This window comes from Pelophylax lessonae (assembly GCF_965119305.1).
Source record: "Pelophylax lessonae genome assembly, chromosome: 2".
Lineage (NCBI taxonomy): Eukaryota > Metazoa > Chordata > Amphibia > Anura > Ranidae > Pelophylax > Pelophylax lessonae.
In genome coordinates, this window is record NC_138769.1 from 473446822 (window position 1) to 473463591 (window position 16770).

Genomic DNA, 16770 nt, shown 5'->3' on the forward strand with positions numbered 1-16770 from the left:
AAATTAGAACTTGGTCTGAATGGCAGTGACTGGCATTACAATGTGATACCTTAATTGGTGGCTGAAGTCTTTATGAAAGCTGATAAAGTAAGTGCTAATGTGGTGTGTACTGTAGAATTCCCAACCCCACCCAACACGAAAACTTTTAGCATTTTTGTCCAGTTACTAGTTAAAAGGAAAAAAAGTGTTACAGTTAATAAATAATTACCGTATTTTTCGGCGTATAACACGCACCGACGTATAACACGCACCTTCATTTTATGAAGGAAGTTTCAGGAAAGAAACATTTTAATCAAATAAAAATAATAGTACACAGCCCCTTTCATTATACAGTCCCCCTTTACATTACACAGTTCCCTCATGCACAGTAGGACACAGCAGCTTTGAATCTAGAGGGGGTGTCAAGAGTCATATATTCCACTGTCTCCATTCTAGTACCTCTATACCCCGGTACTTCCCAGCTGAGCCATGTATTGTAATTTTGGGACTTGGGAGGGATTTGAGGTGTGTTGGAGATGAATTGGGTTATACATTAGCTTTTTCTCCCTTACTCCAGCCCCCTTTACACTGCACAGCCCCCATGCATTACCAGGAGACCCCAAGTCTCCTGGGACAGCCCTGCAAGCGTACTCTAAAGTAAAAGGAAAAAATCACTGCCAGCCCCTTTTCATAGATGCTTCCTACATTGTCAGTGTAATAGTAAACCGATGCCTCTAAATACATTGTTAGCGCCGTTCTTTCAAATCCGATCATGTGACCGCTCTCCTCTGACGTTGAATGGCAGATCATGTGACCGCTCTCCTCTGACGTTGAATGACCGATCACTCAGAGGAGGAGGAGCAGGAGGAGGAGTGCGGCCAGAAAGAAGGAAACAAGCAAGGCAGCGTTTTAACATGAGAGTGATATAATGTAGGAAGGATTTACAAGAAGGGGCTGGCGCTGATTTTTTCCTAACTGCAGAGTACGCTGGCAGGGCTGTCCCGGGGCCAGGAGAGGCGGGGTGGCCAGCCTGACACCACTCCTCCGGACCGCCGATACCCGCCCCCCCACATTGCTAAAAAAAAAATATTGGCCTATAACAGGCACCCATGGTGGAACTATTTTTTCAGGGAAAAAAAGTGTGTGTTATACGCCGATAAATACGGTAAACAATGATGTTTTTGAATCTATTAATATTTTATATAGAAATTTGATTAAACTTGAAACTAATTAAAAAGGAAATATATTGTTTAAACTTTTACATTCACACATGTGCACTCCTAAAGTAAACCCCAACAATGAATTTGTCCTATTTGCTCTCCTTGGTTTGTTAAACATACCGCTGAAAAAAAAAAATATTTGCATCTGTTCAATTAATACAGAAAAATACCCAATCATCCAGCCATTGAGTTGACAGCTTCCTGTTCTCTCTGCCTGTGCTGCATTGTTTTTTTTTTTTATTCTTTTATTTTTTTTTGCATTGTTATATGTTATCTTTGATCCCAGCTCTCTCTATAGACAACACAACTCCCACCCATCATATAGCAGGAGGTGTTCTGCAGTACTAGAACACTTCTTGTTCTAAGGGATACAGTACAGTAAGGCTCCATTCACACCTGAGCATATCGTTTTCAGTCTTTTTTTGGGCTTTTTTAGGTGTTTTTTCAGGTTTTTTTTCAGGCGTTTTTGCAGGTGTTTGGAGACAGGCATTGACATCTATCAAAAATGCTTGTAATCTGTTAAAAAAGAAGCTCATGTACTTTTTTGAGCTTCAGGCGTTTTGCTTCAGGTGACAAAATGCTCAGATGTGAACAGGGGCCATTGAAATTAATGGTTGTTGGGCCTTTTGAGACTTCAGAGATGAGCATTTTACGAGCTGAAATATGCTCAGGTGTGAACAGGGCCTAAATGAGGGTTGTCATCCCAAGGCTGGAAGTGTTATCTGTAAGAAAAAAAAAAATCATGAAAAAAAGAAAACTATGTAGCCACCATATCTAAAAACTGGGAAGCTACAATATATTACTTTTTTGTCCCTGGGTTTATGTACACTTTAGAGGACTCATACACATAGGATGTTTTATAAATGATATCTACAATGTGACGTCAGGCAATAGGTGGGAAAAATACGAAATACTGCAATATGTAATATCTGCATATCTTACAAAAGAGCTGGAATAGATGTTTCTTTTTTTTTTCTTTGTTCCCCTTTAACAGTTCAGAAATTAACATAAAATCACAGTACAAGTTACACTCACAGATTGAGAGTTTATGCAAATAGGTGGCTTTACGAAGGAGCATCTAAACATATGGCCAGCTATAATCACCTTTATAAAGTCAGTTTAATAATGTTCACTTAATTATGCAGAAGCAACACAAAAGGTTCATCAACAAAACATTACACGCACCTAAATTCTGAGACCAATCTGAAATTGCTTTGCCAGAGTAATTTCATGATATTCTAAGTGTCAAGCTAGTATTATAAACTATAGAAATAAAATGTATGGATTGACAAGCTACAACGGTACAAACATTTCATATTATTCTGAATTACCGCAATAGCAAGCAAACCACCCACCTTTCTTTCTTACCGTTTCTGTTATCATTCTGCTCTAACAAGGCATGGTGATAATGAATGCACAATGTCCAATTCAATCCCTTTCAGTGCACACAGAAATTAAATATGCTAATACCAAGCAGACGGTACCTTAAGATAAAGCACTGCGGTCTCTTCTCTTGGAAAACCATATGGTAAGCTCTCTCTGAACAGGCAAATATGTGAGGAGGAAGAGAAGAACATAAGCGGCCAGAGATGTTATGATACAACTGTGTAACCTAAAATGATGGAAAATAAAGTTGGTTTGTTATTACGTTTCATTTTTTGTCTTCAAGATTCTGCTGCCATGCTTTCAAATTAGAATATACCAATCAAAGAGGTTGTGTAAAATGAAAATAAAAATAAAAATCTGCATATTACTGTAGGTTAAGATTGTAAAAAAAATTATATTTTACTATGTTGTTGCTTGTTTTACAGTGTTTCCATGAAATGCCACATCTGTGTGTTTCCGGGCCACATTCTAAATCCCTCCCTATCAATCAGTCCTTAAAATGTTATAGTGAAGTACAGTGAAATGAGTGTGTGTGCGTTTCAAACATCCAGTCATATCTGAATGAGGATTTTCACATCACTACAGTTTTTCTATCCTTGGAAAGGCAGGCCTAGAGAGCGAGCAGCACTGAACTGCTATATGATTATACTACATTAAACCTGCCCAGCCAGTGTTTATAGATTGCAAGGAAAATCTTGGCAAAAATCTCGATACAATGAAGAGAAAATATACTCTTAAAGGATAACTGTACTTTTGGAACAAGTTGTCTTTTAGGACATGGCCCAACCCCCTGAGTAAAGCCCAACTGGCCTGATTTTTACCCCTGTCCTAGCTCCAACAATCTTCACTCTGCAGCCCTACCAAAAGCCTCAGCAATTTTTCAGAAAGCATGCTCCCTGAGTCTTCTTAATCTAGAACATCACACCATGGTGCCATTTATTCCAATGAGGAGCTGTGCACATGGTGGCCTTCAGTGCCCCTGTGGAATGTAGGAGCGAATAGGGATGCAGCATACATACACAAGATAAGGGGAGCCAGGTGAGGGCCCTTTCTAAAGCAAGGATCTTCAGCAGTAGGATTGCACAGTAAAGATTGATGGATATCCAGGTGCATCTCATAAAACTAGAATATCATCAAAAAGTACAGTGCATTGCGAAAGTATTCGGCCCCCTTGAACTTTTCAAACTTTTGCCACATTTCAGGCTTCAAACATAAAGATATAAAACTGTAATTTTTTGGGAAGAATCAACAACAAGTGGGACACAATCTTGAAGTGGAATGAAATTTATTGGATATTTCAAACTTTGTTAACAAATAAAAAACTGAAAAATTGGGCGTGCAAAATTATTCAGCCCCTTTACTTTCAGTGCAGCAAACTCTCTCCAGAAGTTCAGTGAGGATCTCTGAATGATCCAATGTTGACCTAAATGACTAATGATGATAAATAGAATCCACCTGTGTGTAATCAAGTCTCCGTATAAATGCACCTGCACTGTGATAGTCTCAGAGGTCCGTTTAAAGTGCAGAGAGCATCATGAAGAACAAGGAACACACCAGGCAGGTCCGAGATACTGTTGTGGAGAAGTTTAAAGCTGGATTTGGATACAAAAAGATTTCCCAAGCTTTAAACATCCCAAGGAGCACTGTGCAAGCGATAATATTGAAATGGAAGGAGCATCAGACCACTGCAAATCTACGAAGACCTCTAAACTTTCAACTCATACAAGGAGAAGACTGATCAGAGATGCAGCCAAGAAGCCCATGATCACTCTGGAGGAACTGCAGAGATCTACAGCTGAGGTGGGAGACTCTGTCTATAGGACAACAATCGTATACTGGCCTTTATGGAAGAGTGGCAAGAAGAAAGCCATTTCTTAAAGATATTCATAAAAAGTGTTAAGAGCTATTGAATTGGAGGCATGGGGATGTTTATTTTTATAAATAATATACAAGCACAGTGATGATTGGTGTGGGCAGGTGCCAAGTCCTGCTTGAAAATGATATCAGCATTTCCAAAATGCTAGTCAACAGAGGGAAGCATGAAGTGCTCTAGAATGTCCTGGTAGAGGGCTGCGCTGACTTTGGACTTGATAAAACATAGTGGACCAACACCAGCAGATGACATGGCTCCCTAAACCATCATGGGCTGTGGAAAATTTTGCATTTCATTTGGAAATCAAGGTCATAGAGTCTGGAGGAAGTGTGGAGAGAGGCACAGAATCCAAATTGCACGAGGTCCATTGTGAAGTTTCCACAGTCAGTGATGATTTGGGGAGCCATGTCATCTGCTGCTGTTGGTCCACTGTGTTTTATCAAGTCCAAAGTCAGTGAAGCCCTCTACTAGGTAATTCTAGAGCACTTCATGCTTCCCTCTGCTGACCAGCTTTATGGAGATGCTAATTTCATTTTTTCAGCAGGACTAGGCGCCTGCCACACTGCCAAAAGTACCAATACCTGGTTTGATGATCATGGTATCACTGTGCTTGATTAGCCAGCAAACTGCCTGACCTAAACTCTATAGAGAATCTGTGGGGTATTGTCAAGAGGAAGATGAGACACCAGACCCAACAATGCAGATGAGCTAAAGGCCCCTATAAAAGCAACCTGGGCTTCCATAACACCTCCACCTCCATATCGCCTCCATGCCACGCCGCATTGATGCAGTAATTCATGCAAAAGGAGCCCGACCAAGTATTGAGTGCATACTATACTGTACATGGACATACTTTTCAGTAAGCCAACGTTTCTGTATTAAAAATCCATTCTTTTATTGGTCTTACGAAATATTCAAATTTTTTTGAGATACTGAATTTTGGGTTTTCACTAGCTGTAATCATCAAAATTAAAAGAAAGAAATGCTTGCAATATATCACTCTGTGGGTAACGAATTTATATAAAATATATTAGTTTCATTTTTTGATTTGAATTACTAAAATAAATTAACTTTTATGAGCTGCCTCTGTATTTGCAATAGTGTGCAACTAAAACAATTTACTAAAAATTGTTAGACAGTGTATATATATATATATATATATATATATATATATATATATATTTACAGGCTAGCTGGTAAGTGTGCTGGGAAAACATTTTTCTATTTGTGCTTTAATATTGTTATAGCTGTATTTTCTCACTTTATATAGTGGTACAGACAATATATGTGCAATTTAAATGAGTAATATAAAAAAGAAAGCTCAGACACTAATATATAGCTGTACATGAAGCATTTTTATGACTGAGCTCTGTGTTTTATCTGTTTGTTTAACTTAGAGCATCCTTTTTGGTAGTAGTTGTTAAGGGAATTTATGTCTACCTGCCAGCACTTAATAAATCATAGTAGTTGATTTGTCATATTAAATAAAAATAAACATCCCCATGCCTCCAATTCAATAGCTCTTAACACTGACACATGTGGAAAGCCCCAAGCTTAACTTAACAATTTATATTATGCATGGTACATCATAAAATACTGTAAGCAAACACACTATTTACATGAAATTGTAGACTGTCCAAACAGAATGGAGAGATCTATTTTTTATATCTATACAACACACAAAACAAAAGCTCTTTGTGGTCTACATAATAAATGGTTATAAAGAAAATGGGCCCAGACCAAATAACAGGATACATGCATCTATGGATAGATTAAAAGCTCAGCCCACCCAAAACAAAGGTCTTATATATGGGTAGACATCACTAAGGCAATTCATCCACAGTAATATTTGTAAAAATGCTCTTTTTTATTTAATTGATTAACATTAATCTGCTTTTTGTCAATAATATGGTTGTTATTATAAATAAGAATATTTAAAAGTGTTTCCTTTAGAACAGGAAACCTTGGGATTATTTGTAGAGCTGCAAATCAAGTTAAAAAGGAAATCTAAGCCCCGGTTCACATTAGTGCGATCGCGGAGATCGCATGTTATTTCGGAGCGCACTGTTCCTAAATTACATGCGATCTCATATGCGATGCAAATTTGTATGGCTGAATTCACACCGCATCCGCACTAAACTCGCACCTGACCCCTTTTTTTTATCCGCAGCAGAATCGGATTGCATAGTGGTTCACACTAGTGCGATCCGATTCTGTGCGAACTTGCAGATCGCACTGCGATATGCGATCGCAACTGGGGGTGTCATTAACTTTATATTGACACCCCCTGCGTATCGCATATGGCAGTGTGAACTGCCAGGGAGGGCGGATGCGATGCGAGATCACGCTGCATATTCGCAGCGTTCCCGCATTGCACAAATGTGAACCGGGACTAAAGAGAAACATATTTTTAAAGCACGACATAAAGGCCAGATCATATATTAAAACAATCAGGGCAATTCAAAAGAGTCCTAATGACAGATTTCCGTCAGTAGTTCCATTAAGAACTACCTGCATCTAATTCAGGCAAGCATTTGTGTCAGTGTCAGTATTATTACCAACACATGTTGCAAATTCAGGTAGTTCTTACTACTACCATTTTAAGAACTTGTCGGCAATGACAAATAATGATGGAATTACCGCCAATTCTTAAATTAGGAAACTGTCAGTAATTGGGACCAACGCTGAGCTGGTGTATACCTGTACCTTAAGTGGGCTATGTCTGTGCTGGGAAGCTGCTAGCAACTCTCAAGCACAGGAGCATTTAGTTCGTCTTTATTGATAATTGAAAGTACAGAGGACCTGATTGGAAACTAGTCCCCCGCTTCCCCATCAGGCTCCACCCAGCCCTATTACAAAAAACTCAGCAGCCATGTTTCTGTCAGTATGACATCTATAGAGGTTCCTATGAGTGTTTTGGGTGGATGATCCTTGACATGAAGACAGTGAACAGATTCATGTACTTACAGTATCTCTGACAGGTACATGAATCTGGCACAAGAATTAACACTTTCAGTGCTGTTTCCCAACGGAAGTCTACAATACCCTTTATGAATTCCCCTGATTTAATTTCTCTGCATAGCCACGATTGATTCTGTAAACCCTCCGGGTGTAGTATTTATGCTTTACATTAAAATTTAAGGGAGATAATACCAAATGTATATGTGGTCAGAGTCACCTCTCCTTCAATAAACATCCCCCCCCCCCATACACACACACACACACACACACACACATTCCCAACCCTTAAAATACAATTCTGATTCAGTAACAGAATGAAGAGATAACAGACTAGAATACTAGTAAAATAGTGCCACTCTTCCTATGTTCTTTCATTTTAGCCCCCTGTGTGCCACTGCCAATGCATCAGCGTATTAGCAGGTGTTTAAGAAATAGTTGCAGGACTTTTGTTACAGTCTCATCATCTCTCTTCAAATATCTCCATACATTTGGAAGCCATATCTGCAAGCAATTGTAGTGTAAATATTATCAAGCCTCAAAAAGTTAAGAAGTGAGTTTTGCAAATAATCAGTAAATACTGGGATGTTTACCCAGAAGCCATGGTAAAACTGGCTATGTTGCAATTTCCATTTTACAGTCATACTCAAGCAATATTGTGATAACTCTTTAGAGGTCATAGGGCATTGAAAATATTTATAGTAGTTGGAAGCACTTGTGCATGTGCATGTGATGTCATGTAACAATATACACTATGATACCAAACAGATGAGCGAGTTTGGGGTGGAGGAACATGACTGGCCTGTACAGAGTCCTGACCTTAACCCGATAGAACATTGGGATAAATAAGAGTGGAGCCAGGCCTTCTTGTCCACATCAGTGCCTGATCTCACAAATGGAAGAATAGTCAAACATTCTCATAGACAAACTCCTAAACCTTGTGGACAGCCTCCCCAGAAGAGTTGAAGCTTTTAGAGCTGCAAAGGGTGGGCCGACTTAATATTGACCCCTTACGGACTAAGACTGGGGTGCCATTAAAGTTCATGTGCATGTAAAGACAGGCATTCCAATACTTTTGGTAATATAGTGTATTTTTAGCTGTCTGTCTTCATTCATGTAGAGAAGAAAACATTCATCAACTTTTTTTATTTATACCAGACTATACCAATAGTAAAATAAATATCTGCAGTTATAACAAGAACTTCAGGGCAAGAAGAATAAGAGCAATAAAGAGATGTATATAAAATAATAATATTGTACACATGTATAGGAAAGTAAGCTCTTACCAAGGATGAATAGATGGGGAGATCTTTGTATGGGTTAACAAGCAGCAGAATATTTCCAATATAGGTCTGGAAAAAAAATTAACAAGCCATGACATGTAAGAGACCTCCTTATTACATATGCAAACTGCTGTTATACACAGGCAGAGGCCAACACTTCTAGATGTAAAAATATAATGTGCTCTTGTAAATGGTGACATTGTAAATAGCTTAGGTAGACTAGGCAAATCACACTTTTAATAATAAAATATAAAAATATACTCGTGTAAAAAAGGGAGTATATGAAAAAATATAGATCTAAAGCATATAAAAGGATAGGCTTACTTGCTGTCATATCCAACAACCTGCAAGAGCCAAATAATACAGCTAGAATGCACCATTCCTTTTAAATGTTGGCAGATATAAATGCACATAAATTATTTAATAAATACATAATTATATACACACCACCTTGTGGCTTAGTATACCCATGTATTAGACTCAGAAGCAAATCCAATGCGGCTTACTTTCAGCTGATCAAAGGGAAAAAGTTCTTGGCTCTGATTCATATAACTGCAATATAAGGAATGCCTAATCTGACTTAAAGCATGTTAAAACTACATATGATTGATAACATGGGTTAAGAGGTCATTTTATCATGCCCTAAGTAGATCTAAACCCAATCACTTAAACCTTATTTAAGCTTTAACTCAATGTCATCTCAAAATATTTTAACCTCCTGCCATCCGCGCTACAGCCTATATACGGCTTCAGCGCGGACTCGAATTTTCGGGAGGCCGTTTTTAAACGGCCTCCCAGTGACACGCCCCCGCGCGCTCCCGCGAGCGCGCATCGGGGAGAATCTGTGTCGGCCGTGTCCCATGGACACAGCCGATCACAGATCGTGGTGAATGGCCAATCACAGCGGCCATTCACCACGTGATCAAGCCGTCCAATGAGAGATGATCTCATATGTAAACATATGAGATCATCTCTCATCGCCGGCGCTCCTTCCTCACACAGAGCCTGCGTGTGAGGAAGGAGGGAGAGCTGCACAGCGCCGGGGACACAGAAAAAAGTAATCAGGGCACTGATGACCAGTGCCCTGATTACTAGAGGTACACCAAACACACCTTCAATGCCCACAGTGCCCACCATCAGTGCCCCCCATCAGTGCACACAATCAGTGCCCATAGTGCTGCCAGTCAGTACCCATCAGTGCCTGCTCATCTAGGCACTGATGAGCACTGACTGGCAGCACTATGGGCACTGAGTGTGGGCACTGATGGTGCTGCCCATCAGTGCCGCCCATCAGTGCTCATCAGTGCCACCCGCCAGTGCCCATCAGTGCTGCCCGCCAGTGCCCATCAGTGCCGCCCGCCAGTGCCCATCAGTGCTGCCCATCAGTGCCACCTCTCAGTGCCCATCAGTGCCACCTCTCAGTGCCCAGCAGTGCCACCTCTCAGTGCCCAGCAGTGCCGCCTATCAGTGCTCATCAGTGCCGCCTATCAGTGCTCATCAGTGCGGCATATTAGTACCTCCTCATCAGTGCCACCTCATCAGTGCCCATAAGTGCCACCTCAGCAGTGCCCATAAGTGCCACCTCATCAGTGCCCATCAGTGCAGCCTATCAGTGCCCATCAGTGCCGCCTCATCAGCGCACATCAGTGAAGGAGAAAAATTTATTTATTTTCAAAATTTACTCGCAAAAAATAAGAAAAACTTTTTTTTTCAAAATTTTCTGTCTTTTTTCTTTTTTTTTTGTAAAAAATAAAAAACCCAGAGATGATTAAATGCCACCAAAAGAAAGTTCTATTTGTGTGAAAAAAATGATAAAAATTTTATATGGGTACAGTGTAGCATGACCGCGCAATTGTCATTCAAAGTGTGAGAGCGCTGAAAGCTAAAAATTGGTCTGGATGGGAAGGGGGTTTAAGTGCACAGAAGGCAAGTAGTTAAACTCTACAGCTATCATTAAGTCTAGGTTCACATCTATATGGCTGCACTTGATGCATTTTCCCGGTGCACTTTGCGGTGTGTTTTTTAAACTCACATTTTTGATGCATTGACAGCTGAATGTAAAAAAGAGAATTGCCGACCCTTGGGGTCTGGTATGGATTCGGAGGATAACCCCACGTCAAAAATTACAAAAAAATAATGGCGTGAGGTCCCCCCCAAAATCTATACTAGATCCTTATCCAAGCATGCAGCGCTGCAGGTCAGGAAAGAAAGGGGACAAGCAAGCACCCCCCCCCCCTGAATCATACCAGGCCACATGCCCTCAACAAGGGGGAGCTTTGCGGCAGGGGGGCTCTGTTAATGGGGACAAGGGCCTCTTCCCAATAACACTGGGTTGTGGTTGTGGGTGTCTGCGGGGGGGCTTATCACACTCTGGAAGCCCCCTTTAACAAGGGGTCTCCTAGATCCTGGCCTCCCCCCTATGTGAATGAGTATGGGATACATAGTACCCCTACCCAAAATAGTGTAAAAGTAAATAAAGACAGTACAAGAGTTTTTGACGAGTCCTTTATTAAAAAGCTGGTCTGCCCGCAACAAACTCTCCCGCAGTCTGCCTGCCCCGCCATGTGACATTTCTTAAATAGCTAGGGGGCGGGGCCACTTGGTGACGTCACCTGATGACAACGTTCCCTGTGAGTTTGGTGGCCCACCATGCATATGTCTATGACATCACAGGGGGGCGGTACCATAGCTGACTCACCAGGTATATACTGTTTGTTAAAGAGAAAAAAATGCAAAACGCATGTAAAAACACATCAAAAATGCAACACTTGCATTTTTGGTGTGGGTCCATTGAAGTTGATTATATGCAAAACGCAATCTGCTGCAGAAAAAAAAGTCCCTGACCCTTTCCAAAAACGCACCGGCTGAAAAATGCACAGATGTGAGCGTGTACCATAGGAAACCATGTTAAATGGACTATAGTGCATTTCTGTAAATTGCAAAATGCACTAAAAAATGCATAGGTGTGATTGTAGGATAAAACAAAATTGTGTTATTCTGCTATTTCCAAGTTGGGCTCCTGCATTGTCACCCTCTCACATGCACGGATAATCAAGTGGAGTTGCCTAAATACACAGGCATGGTCCATTGTTGTCACCGTTAGGAAACCAGTCCAGAATAATGATAAGCATCTGCTGCTGGAGCCAGTGTATTTTGACAGTAAATAGCCGAAAGGGGCTGCAAGACATCATTAACACTGAGATGTAAAAAAGGATGAATAAATGGTTATAATAGTATACAATTAAAAAATAGTGACTTCCAATTAAAGAGTGGTGCTATGACCATTTGCTTTATAAATAGCTCTGCATATTTATAAAGCATGACGATTGTTTTACGATTGCGCTCTGCTCTACACTGGCTTCAGGAGTCCAAAGCCAGTGAAGGACAAAAAGAATTAGGGAGTAGCAGGGAAAGAAAATTCACCAGTGGCTTAAAATTTCTCCACTTTTTAATGTTGCCATAGCTACAAGACGCATGCCATCAGCCTGGCCCACAATGCAATACTTTGTGCCATAGTAATAGTAATCCACCTGCAGGCCTAGAGATTGTTGGTAGACTATAGCTACATAGCCTATACCGCTTCTCTGCCTTTTGGCTAAGATCAAGTGTAGTATCTGTTCTTATCATTGATCCAGGGGGGCGCTGTGCTGTCATCTGACCTGTCCAGGGTTGGGTGGCGGGTATGCAAACCTGCTGGAGTGATGGGGATCTGGAAGGTTAGTATCGACAGGGACTGAAACCGGAGCGCCTGGGCGTAACTGGGGGCTGGGAGGAAGTCCTGTCAGAGAAAACTTGAAGGGTCCATTACCTCCTGGTTTGAGCATGCTACCTTATCTGGCCATGGGCTGGGAAGGCAGAGAGTCCGCGGTGTCTGTGCCCTCTCGGAGTGGTCGCCCCAGAGGTGCTCTTAGTAACACTTGGGTGTGAGACCCCAATGTGTGAACCGGCACATGGTCACAGCTCCAACCACTTTTTTTGCACTGCGTCTTTTAGGGGGCAATTTTTGTCTACCAGGCCTCAGGGCCTAGGCCATCGCACATTTGGCACGGCCACTTATTTATTAATTTATTTCTCTCCCACGTTTGTCACTGCTCACTTATGTGTGTGTTTTTTTCTCACGGATGGAGGGGGTGAGCCCTGGGGCTTGCCCTGAAGCCTAAGGGGAGGATGTGTGGCCTTCTGGTTCCTTTCTCCCCTGTCCCTGAGGGGTCTCTTCGGGAGAGCCCCTCGACCTAGTATTCGGGGTGGCTTCAGCTGCCTAGAAGAATGGGGTCTGCCAGGCCTTCTGGCTAGGCAGACCATTGAAAACCCTTTGTCCCTGTCAGGAGCCTTGCGCCCCGGAGGATCAGGGTAGAGGTCCTACCCCTTCGGGGGCTGGACAAAGCACACCCCTAAGTACACTTTTTTGTGTGGGGTCCACATGCACTTTTTTGGTTCACTTAATGGGTTTTTTCATTGTAGTTTTGCACCACCGCGTATTATAAAAAAAAAATAGCTACATAGCCTATGCAAATGGTTGTTTTAAAATAAACCTGGGCACACCCAACTGAGCATATTATGAAAAAAAAAAAAGCAGAGGTTACCATCAATCAAGGGTACATATCATAACTATGAGTAGATCCAGACAAACAGGCAGCAGAAATCATATATAGGGATGATCGAACGGTTCGGGTCGACCATCGGTTCGACCCGAACATTGACTGTTCGAAATTCGGCAAACAGAACCGACAAAATGCAATGGGACAGGAACTGGGCTTTAAAAGCCCGTGATTGGACCAGAAACATTAGTAAAAGCCAATTGAGGGGGCAGGAGGATGTTAGGAATGTGATTGGAGTGACTAGGGCGTCCAGAGGTCAATCAGTAGTTAATACGCCCCCCAGTATATAACATAGCCCCACCAAATCTCTAGCACTGTAATACAGGGGCTGTGGAAGAGAGTGGAAGCAGTTCTGTTATTCCTGCTTCAAAAGTGTCATTTAGCAATTATTAGTGTGAGGAAAGGGATATCTAGTGTAGTTAGGGTACTATTTTCCACTATAGTAAGATTCAATAATCTAGTTTCTGTAGGGAAAGTGTTAAGTGTCAGGGTGACCATAGTGTAGTGTAGGGTGAACTGACTCTGACTGCTATGGCAGGGTGACCAAACTCTTCCATGTCAGGGTGACCGCCATAGAAAAAAGATTGTTTGCCTTAGAATTGCAGTAGAGCAGGGATAGGGCTCCGCTACTTTCACACCTGGGCGTTTTTGTTGCAGGCATTTATTTTGCTTTTTTGTGGACGTCTTTGGAGGCAGGCATGACATCTGAACTTCTGTGTAGGGGTATATATATACACACACACATATATGTATATATACACATGCACACATATAGGTGTGAAAGTAGCGGAACCCATACATATATGTGTGTGTGTATATATACCCCTATACAGAAGTTCAGATGTTATGCCTGCCTCCAAAGACGCCCAAAAAATGCCCAAAAAAACGGCTGCAACAAAAACGCCCAGGTGTGTTGTTGCGGGCGTTTTTTTGGACATTTTTTGGGCATCTTTGGAGGCAGGCATAACATCTGAACTTCTGTGTATACATACACAGGTTTGATAGGAGCGGAGCCCTATGCCTGCAAATAATTTCATTAACGCAGGCATAGGGTTCCATTACTTTCACACCTATATGTGTGTATGTGTATATATACATATATGTGCGTGTGTATATATACCCCTACACAGAAGTTGAGCTGTCATGCCTGCCTCCAAAGACGTCCACAAAAAAGCCCAATAAACGCCTGCAACAAAAACGGCCAGGTGTGAAAATAGCGGAGCCCTATCCCTGCTCTACTGCAATTCTAAGACAAACGATCTTTTTTTTCTGGTTCTGGACATGTTATAGAGCTGAAACTTTACAGGTACACTTTTTAGACCCCAGACACTAAATCAAAAGAAATCTCATTTTTTTTTCAATCATTTTTTCAATAATTGGCTCTCTATCAAAAACAACAATTTTTAAGAACTTTTTTTTTGTGTGATTAATAGTCCCTGGCGCATGACCCAGAACCCTAGGCACTTTTTAGAGGCATTTATTTGGTTTTAGGGCTTCAAAATTGTGTTTTTTGATTACCGAAGTTCGGGTCCCATTGATTTCAATGGGGTTCTGAAATCCGGGCCGAACTTTCGGGAAGTTCGGATGTTCTGGCCGAACTGAACTTTTCGAAAGTTCGATCATCCCTAGTCATATACAGCAATTTAGAAGAACATTGCCTCATTGTGATTATAATTATAAAGACATCTTCAAGAGCAATGTACAGTAACTGACAACTGGGAAGGAGGAAGTACCACACCACATTAAAGAAAAGAGGATCTGTTAGAAATGTAAGTCCTCCCTGATAATGACAAAAGAACATTCTACAGATCACAAAATCATTTTTATATATTTACAGACATCAGTAATGACTGCACTAAACGGATATGTAATTTTGAACTTTCTGCCAATTGTTATTAGTCTCCGAGTTAGTGGCGCAGCATCCATATAGCTGCCTGAATGATATTCCTGGTAACAACTAGAGAAAATCATGTCTCAGTTGGGAGGAATAAAACTTTCAGTGAGCCATATTTTGTTCTATTGCTTCCTTGCAGTTGTCAGATCACATCAATCATTTAAAAATCGCAGGCATGTTTTGCTTCATTTGAAACTGTACAGATATAAAATGATTAGGATTTCTGACAGTGACATACAGTAAAATAAAACTAATACATTCAGACCTGCATGCAGATAAATGATATGAGAAACAGAATTACATCTATATTATAGTCTAGGCAGAGTGCTGCCAATTTAGTTATATTTTGCAAAATTATAATATTATCATCCAATATTTTTTTCCCTGCAATTCTTTAGTATACAACTGTATTTGTTTTGTCTTCATTTTTTGTCTTGGCGTGGGTAATGGTCATTATTAAGTAGAGATTCTGAGTAACCTCCTCCTCCTTAAACCTATGCTACCTTACCTGTGTAAGAAAGATGTATATACTTAAGTATTTCAAGCCTCTCCGGTTGGTCTATCTTCCCTGTGTCAGTTAGCGGCACCTGCAGGGGAGAGGAGGGAGCAACAACAATGATAGACCATAGGAGTCTATGGGAAGTAACCACTCCCAGACATTTAACTATTGTCATACACTCTCTCCACTGCAGCCCCCGCTGGCTATAGGGTTTTCTTCATTCCTTTAAATTTGAACACATTAATTAAACAGGTTCTGATGCTAATTTAATGCAGATAAGGCACAGAGTGAGTTTAACTACCACCTTAATCAGCCACAGAACCTGTGTAGTTAATATGTGTTTGGGTTTAAGGGGATGAGGTGGCAACCCTAGCTGGCTAACACAGGGGAGACCATGTTACCAGACCAGAGCAGCCTGAAAATAGGGGGGGGGGGCATTTTTAACCACCGCAAAACCAGACACATTCTGCTACTCCTCCCGAGTATGACACACGCTTGACACTATCTGAACCAAATAAGTTTATCTTGGACTCATCAGACCACAGGACATGGTTCCAGTAATCCATGTCCTTAGTCTCCTTGTCTTCAGCAAACTGTTTGCAGGCTTTCTTGTGCATCATCTTTAGAAAAGGCTTCCCTCTGGGACGACAGCCATGCAGACCAATTTGATGCAGTGTGCAGCATATGATCTGAACACTGACAGGCTGACCCCCCACCCCTTCAACCTCTGATGCATTTCTGGCAGCGCTCATACAGCTATTTCCTAAAGACAACCTCTGGATATGACGCTGAGCACATGCACTCAACTCCTTTGGTCGACCATGACGAGGCCTGTTCTGAGTGGAACCTGTCCTGTTAAACCGCTGTATAGTCTTGCTGCAGGTCAGTTTCAGGGTCTTGGCAATCTTCTTATGGCCTATGCCATCTTTATATAGAGCAACGATTGTTTGTTTCAGATCCTCAGAGAGTTCTTTGCCACGAGGTGCCATGTTGAACTTCCAGGGACCAGAATGAGAGATTGAGAGTGATAACACCAAATTTAACACACCTGCTCCCCATTCGCACCTGAAACCTTGTAAC

General features: G+C 41.3%; 1 protein-coding gene across 4 annotated transcripts in view; it reads right to left on the reverse strand.

The window, feature by feature from the left end:
• Positions 1 to 16770, reverse strand: part of MYO16 (myosin XVI) — a 539163-nt gene that overhangs the window by 233985 nt on the left and 288408 nt on the right. For all 4 annotated transcript variants that reach the window (XM_082247038.1, XM_082247037.1, XM_082247039.1 and 1 more), the window contains exons 12-13: positions 8703 to 8768; positions 2684 to 2811 (exon numbers count right to left, since the gene is read on the reverse strand). In XM_082247038.1, coding sequence (XP_082103164.1) covers positions 2684 to 2811; positions 8703 to 8768 — 194 coding nt within the window. The remainder of the gene's footprint in view (positions 1 to 2683; positions 2812 to 8702; positions 8769 to 16770) is intronic.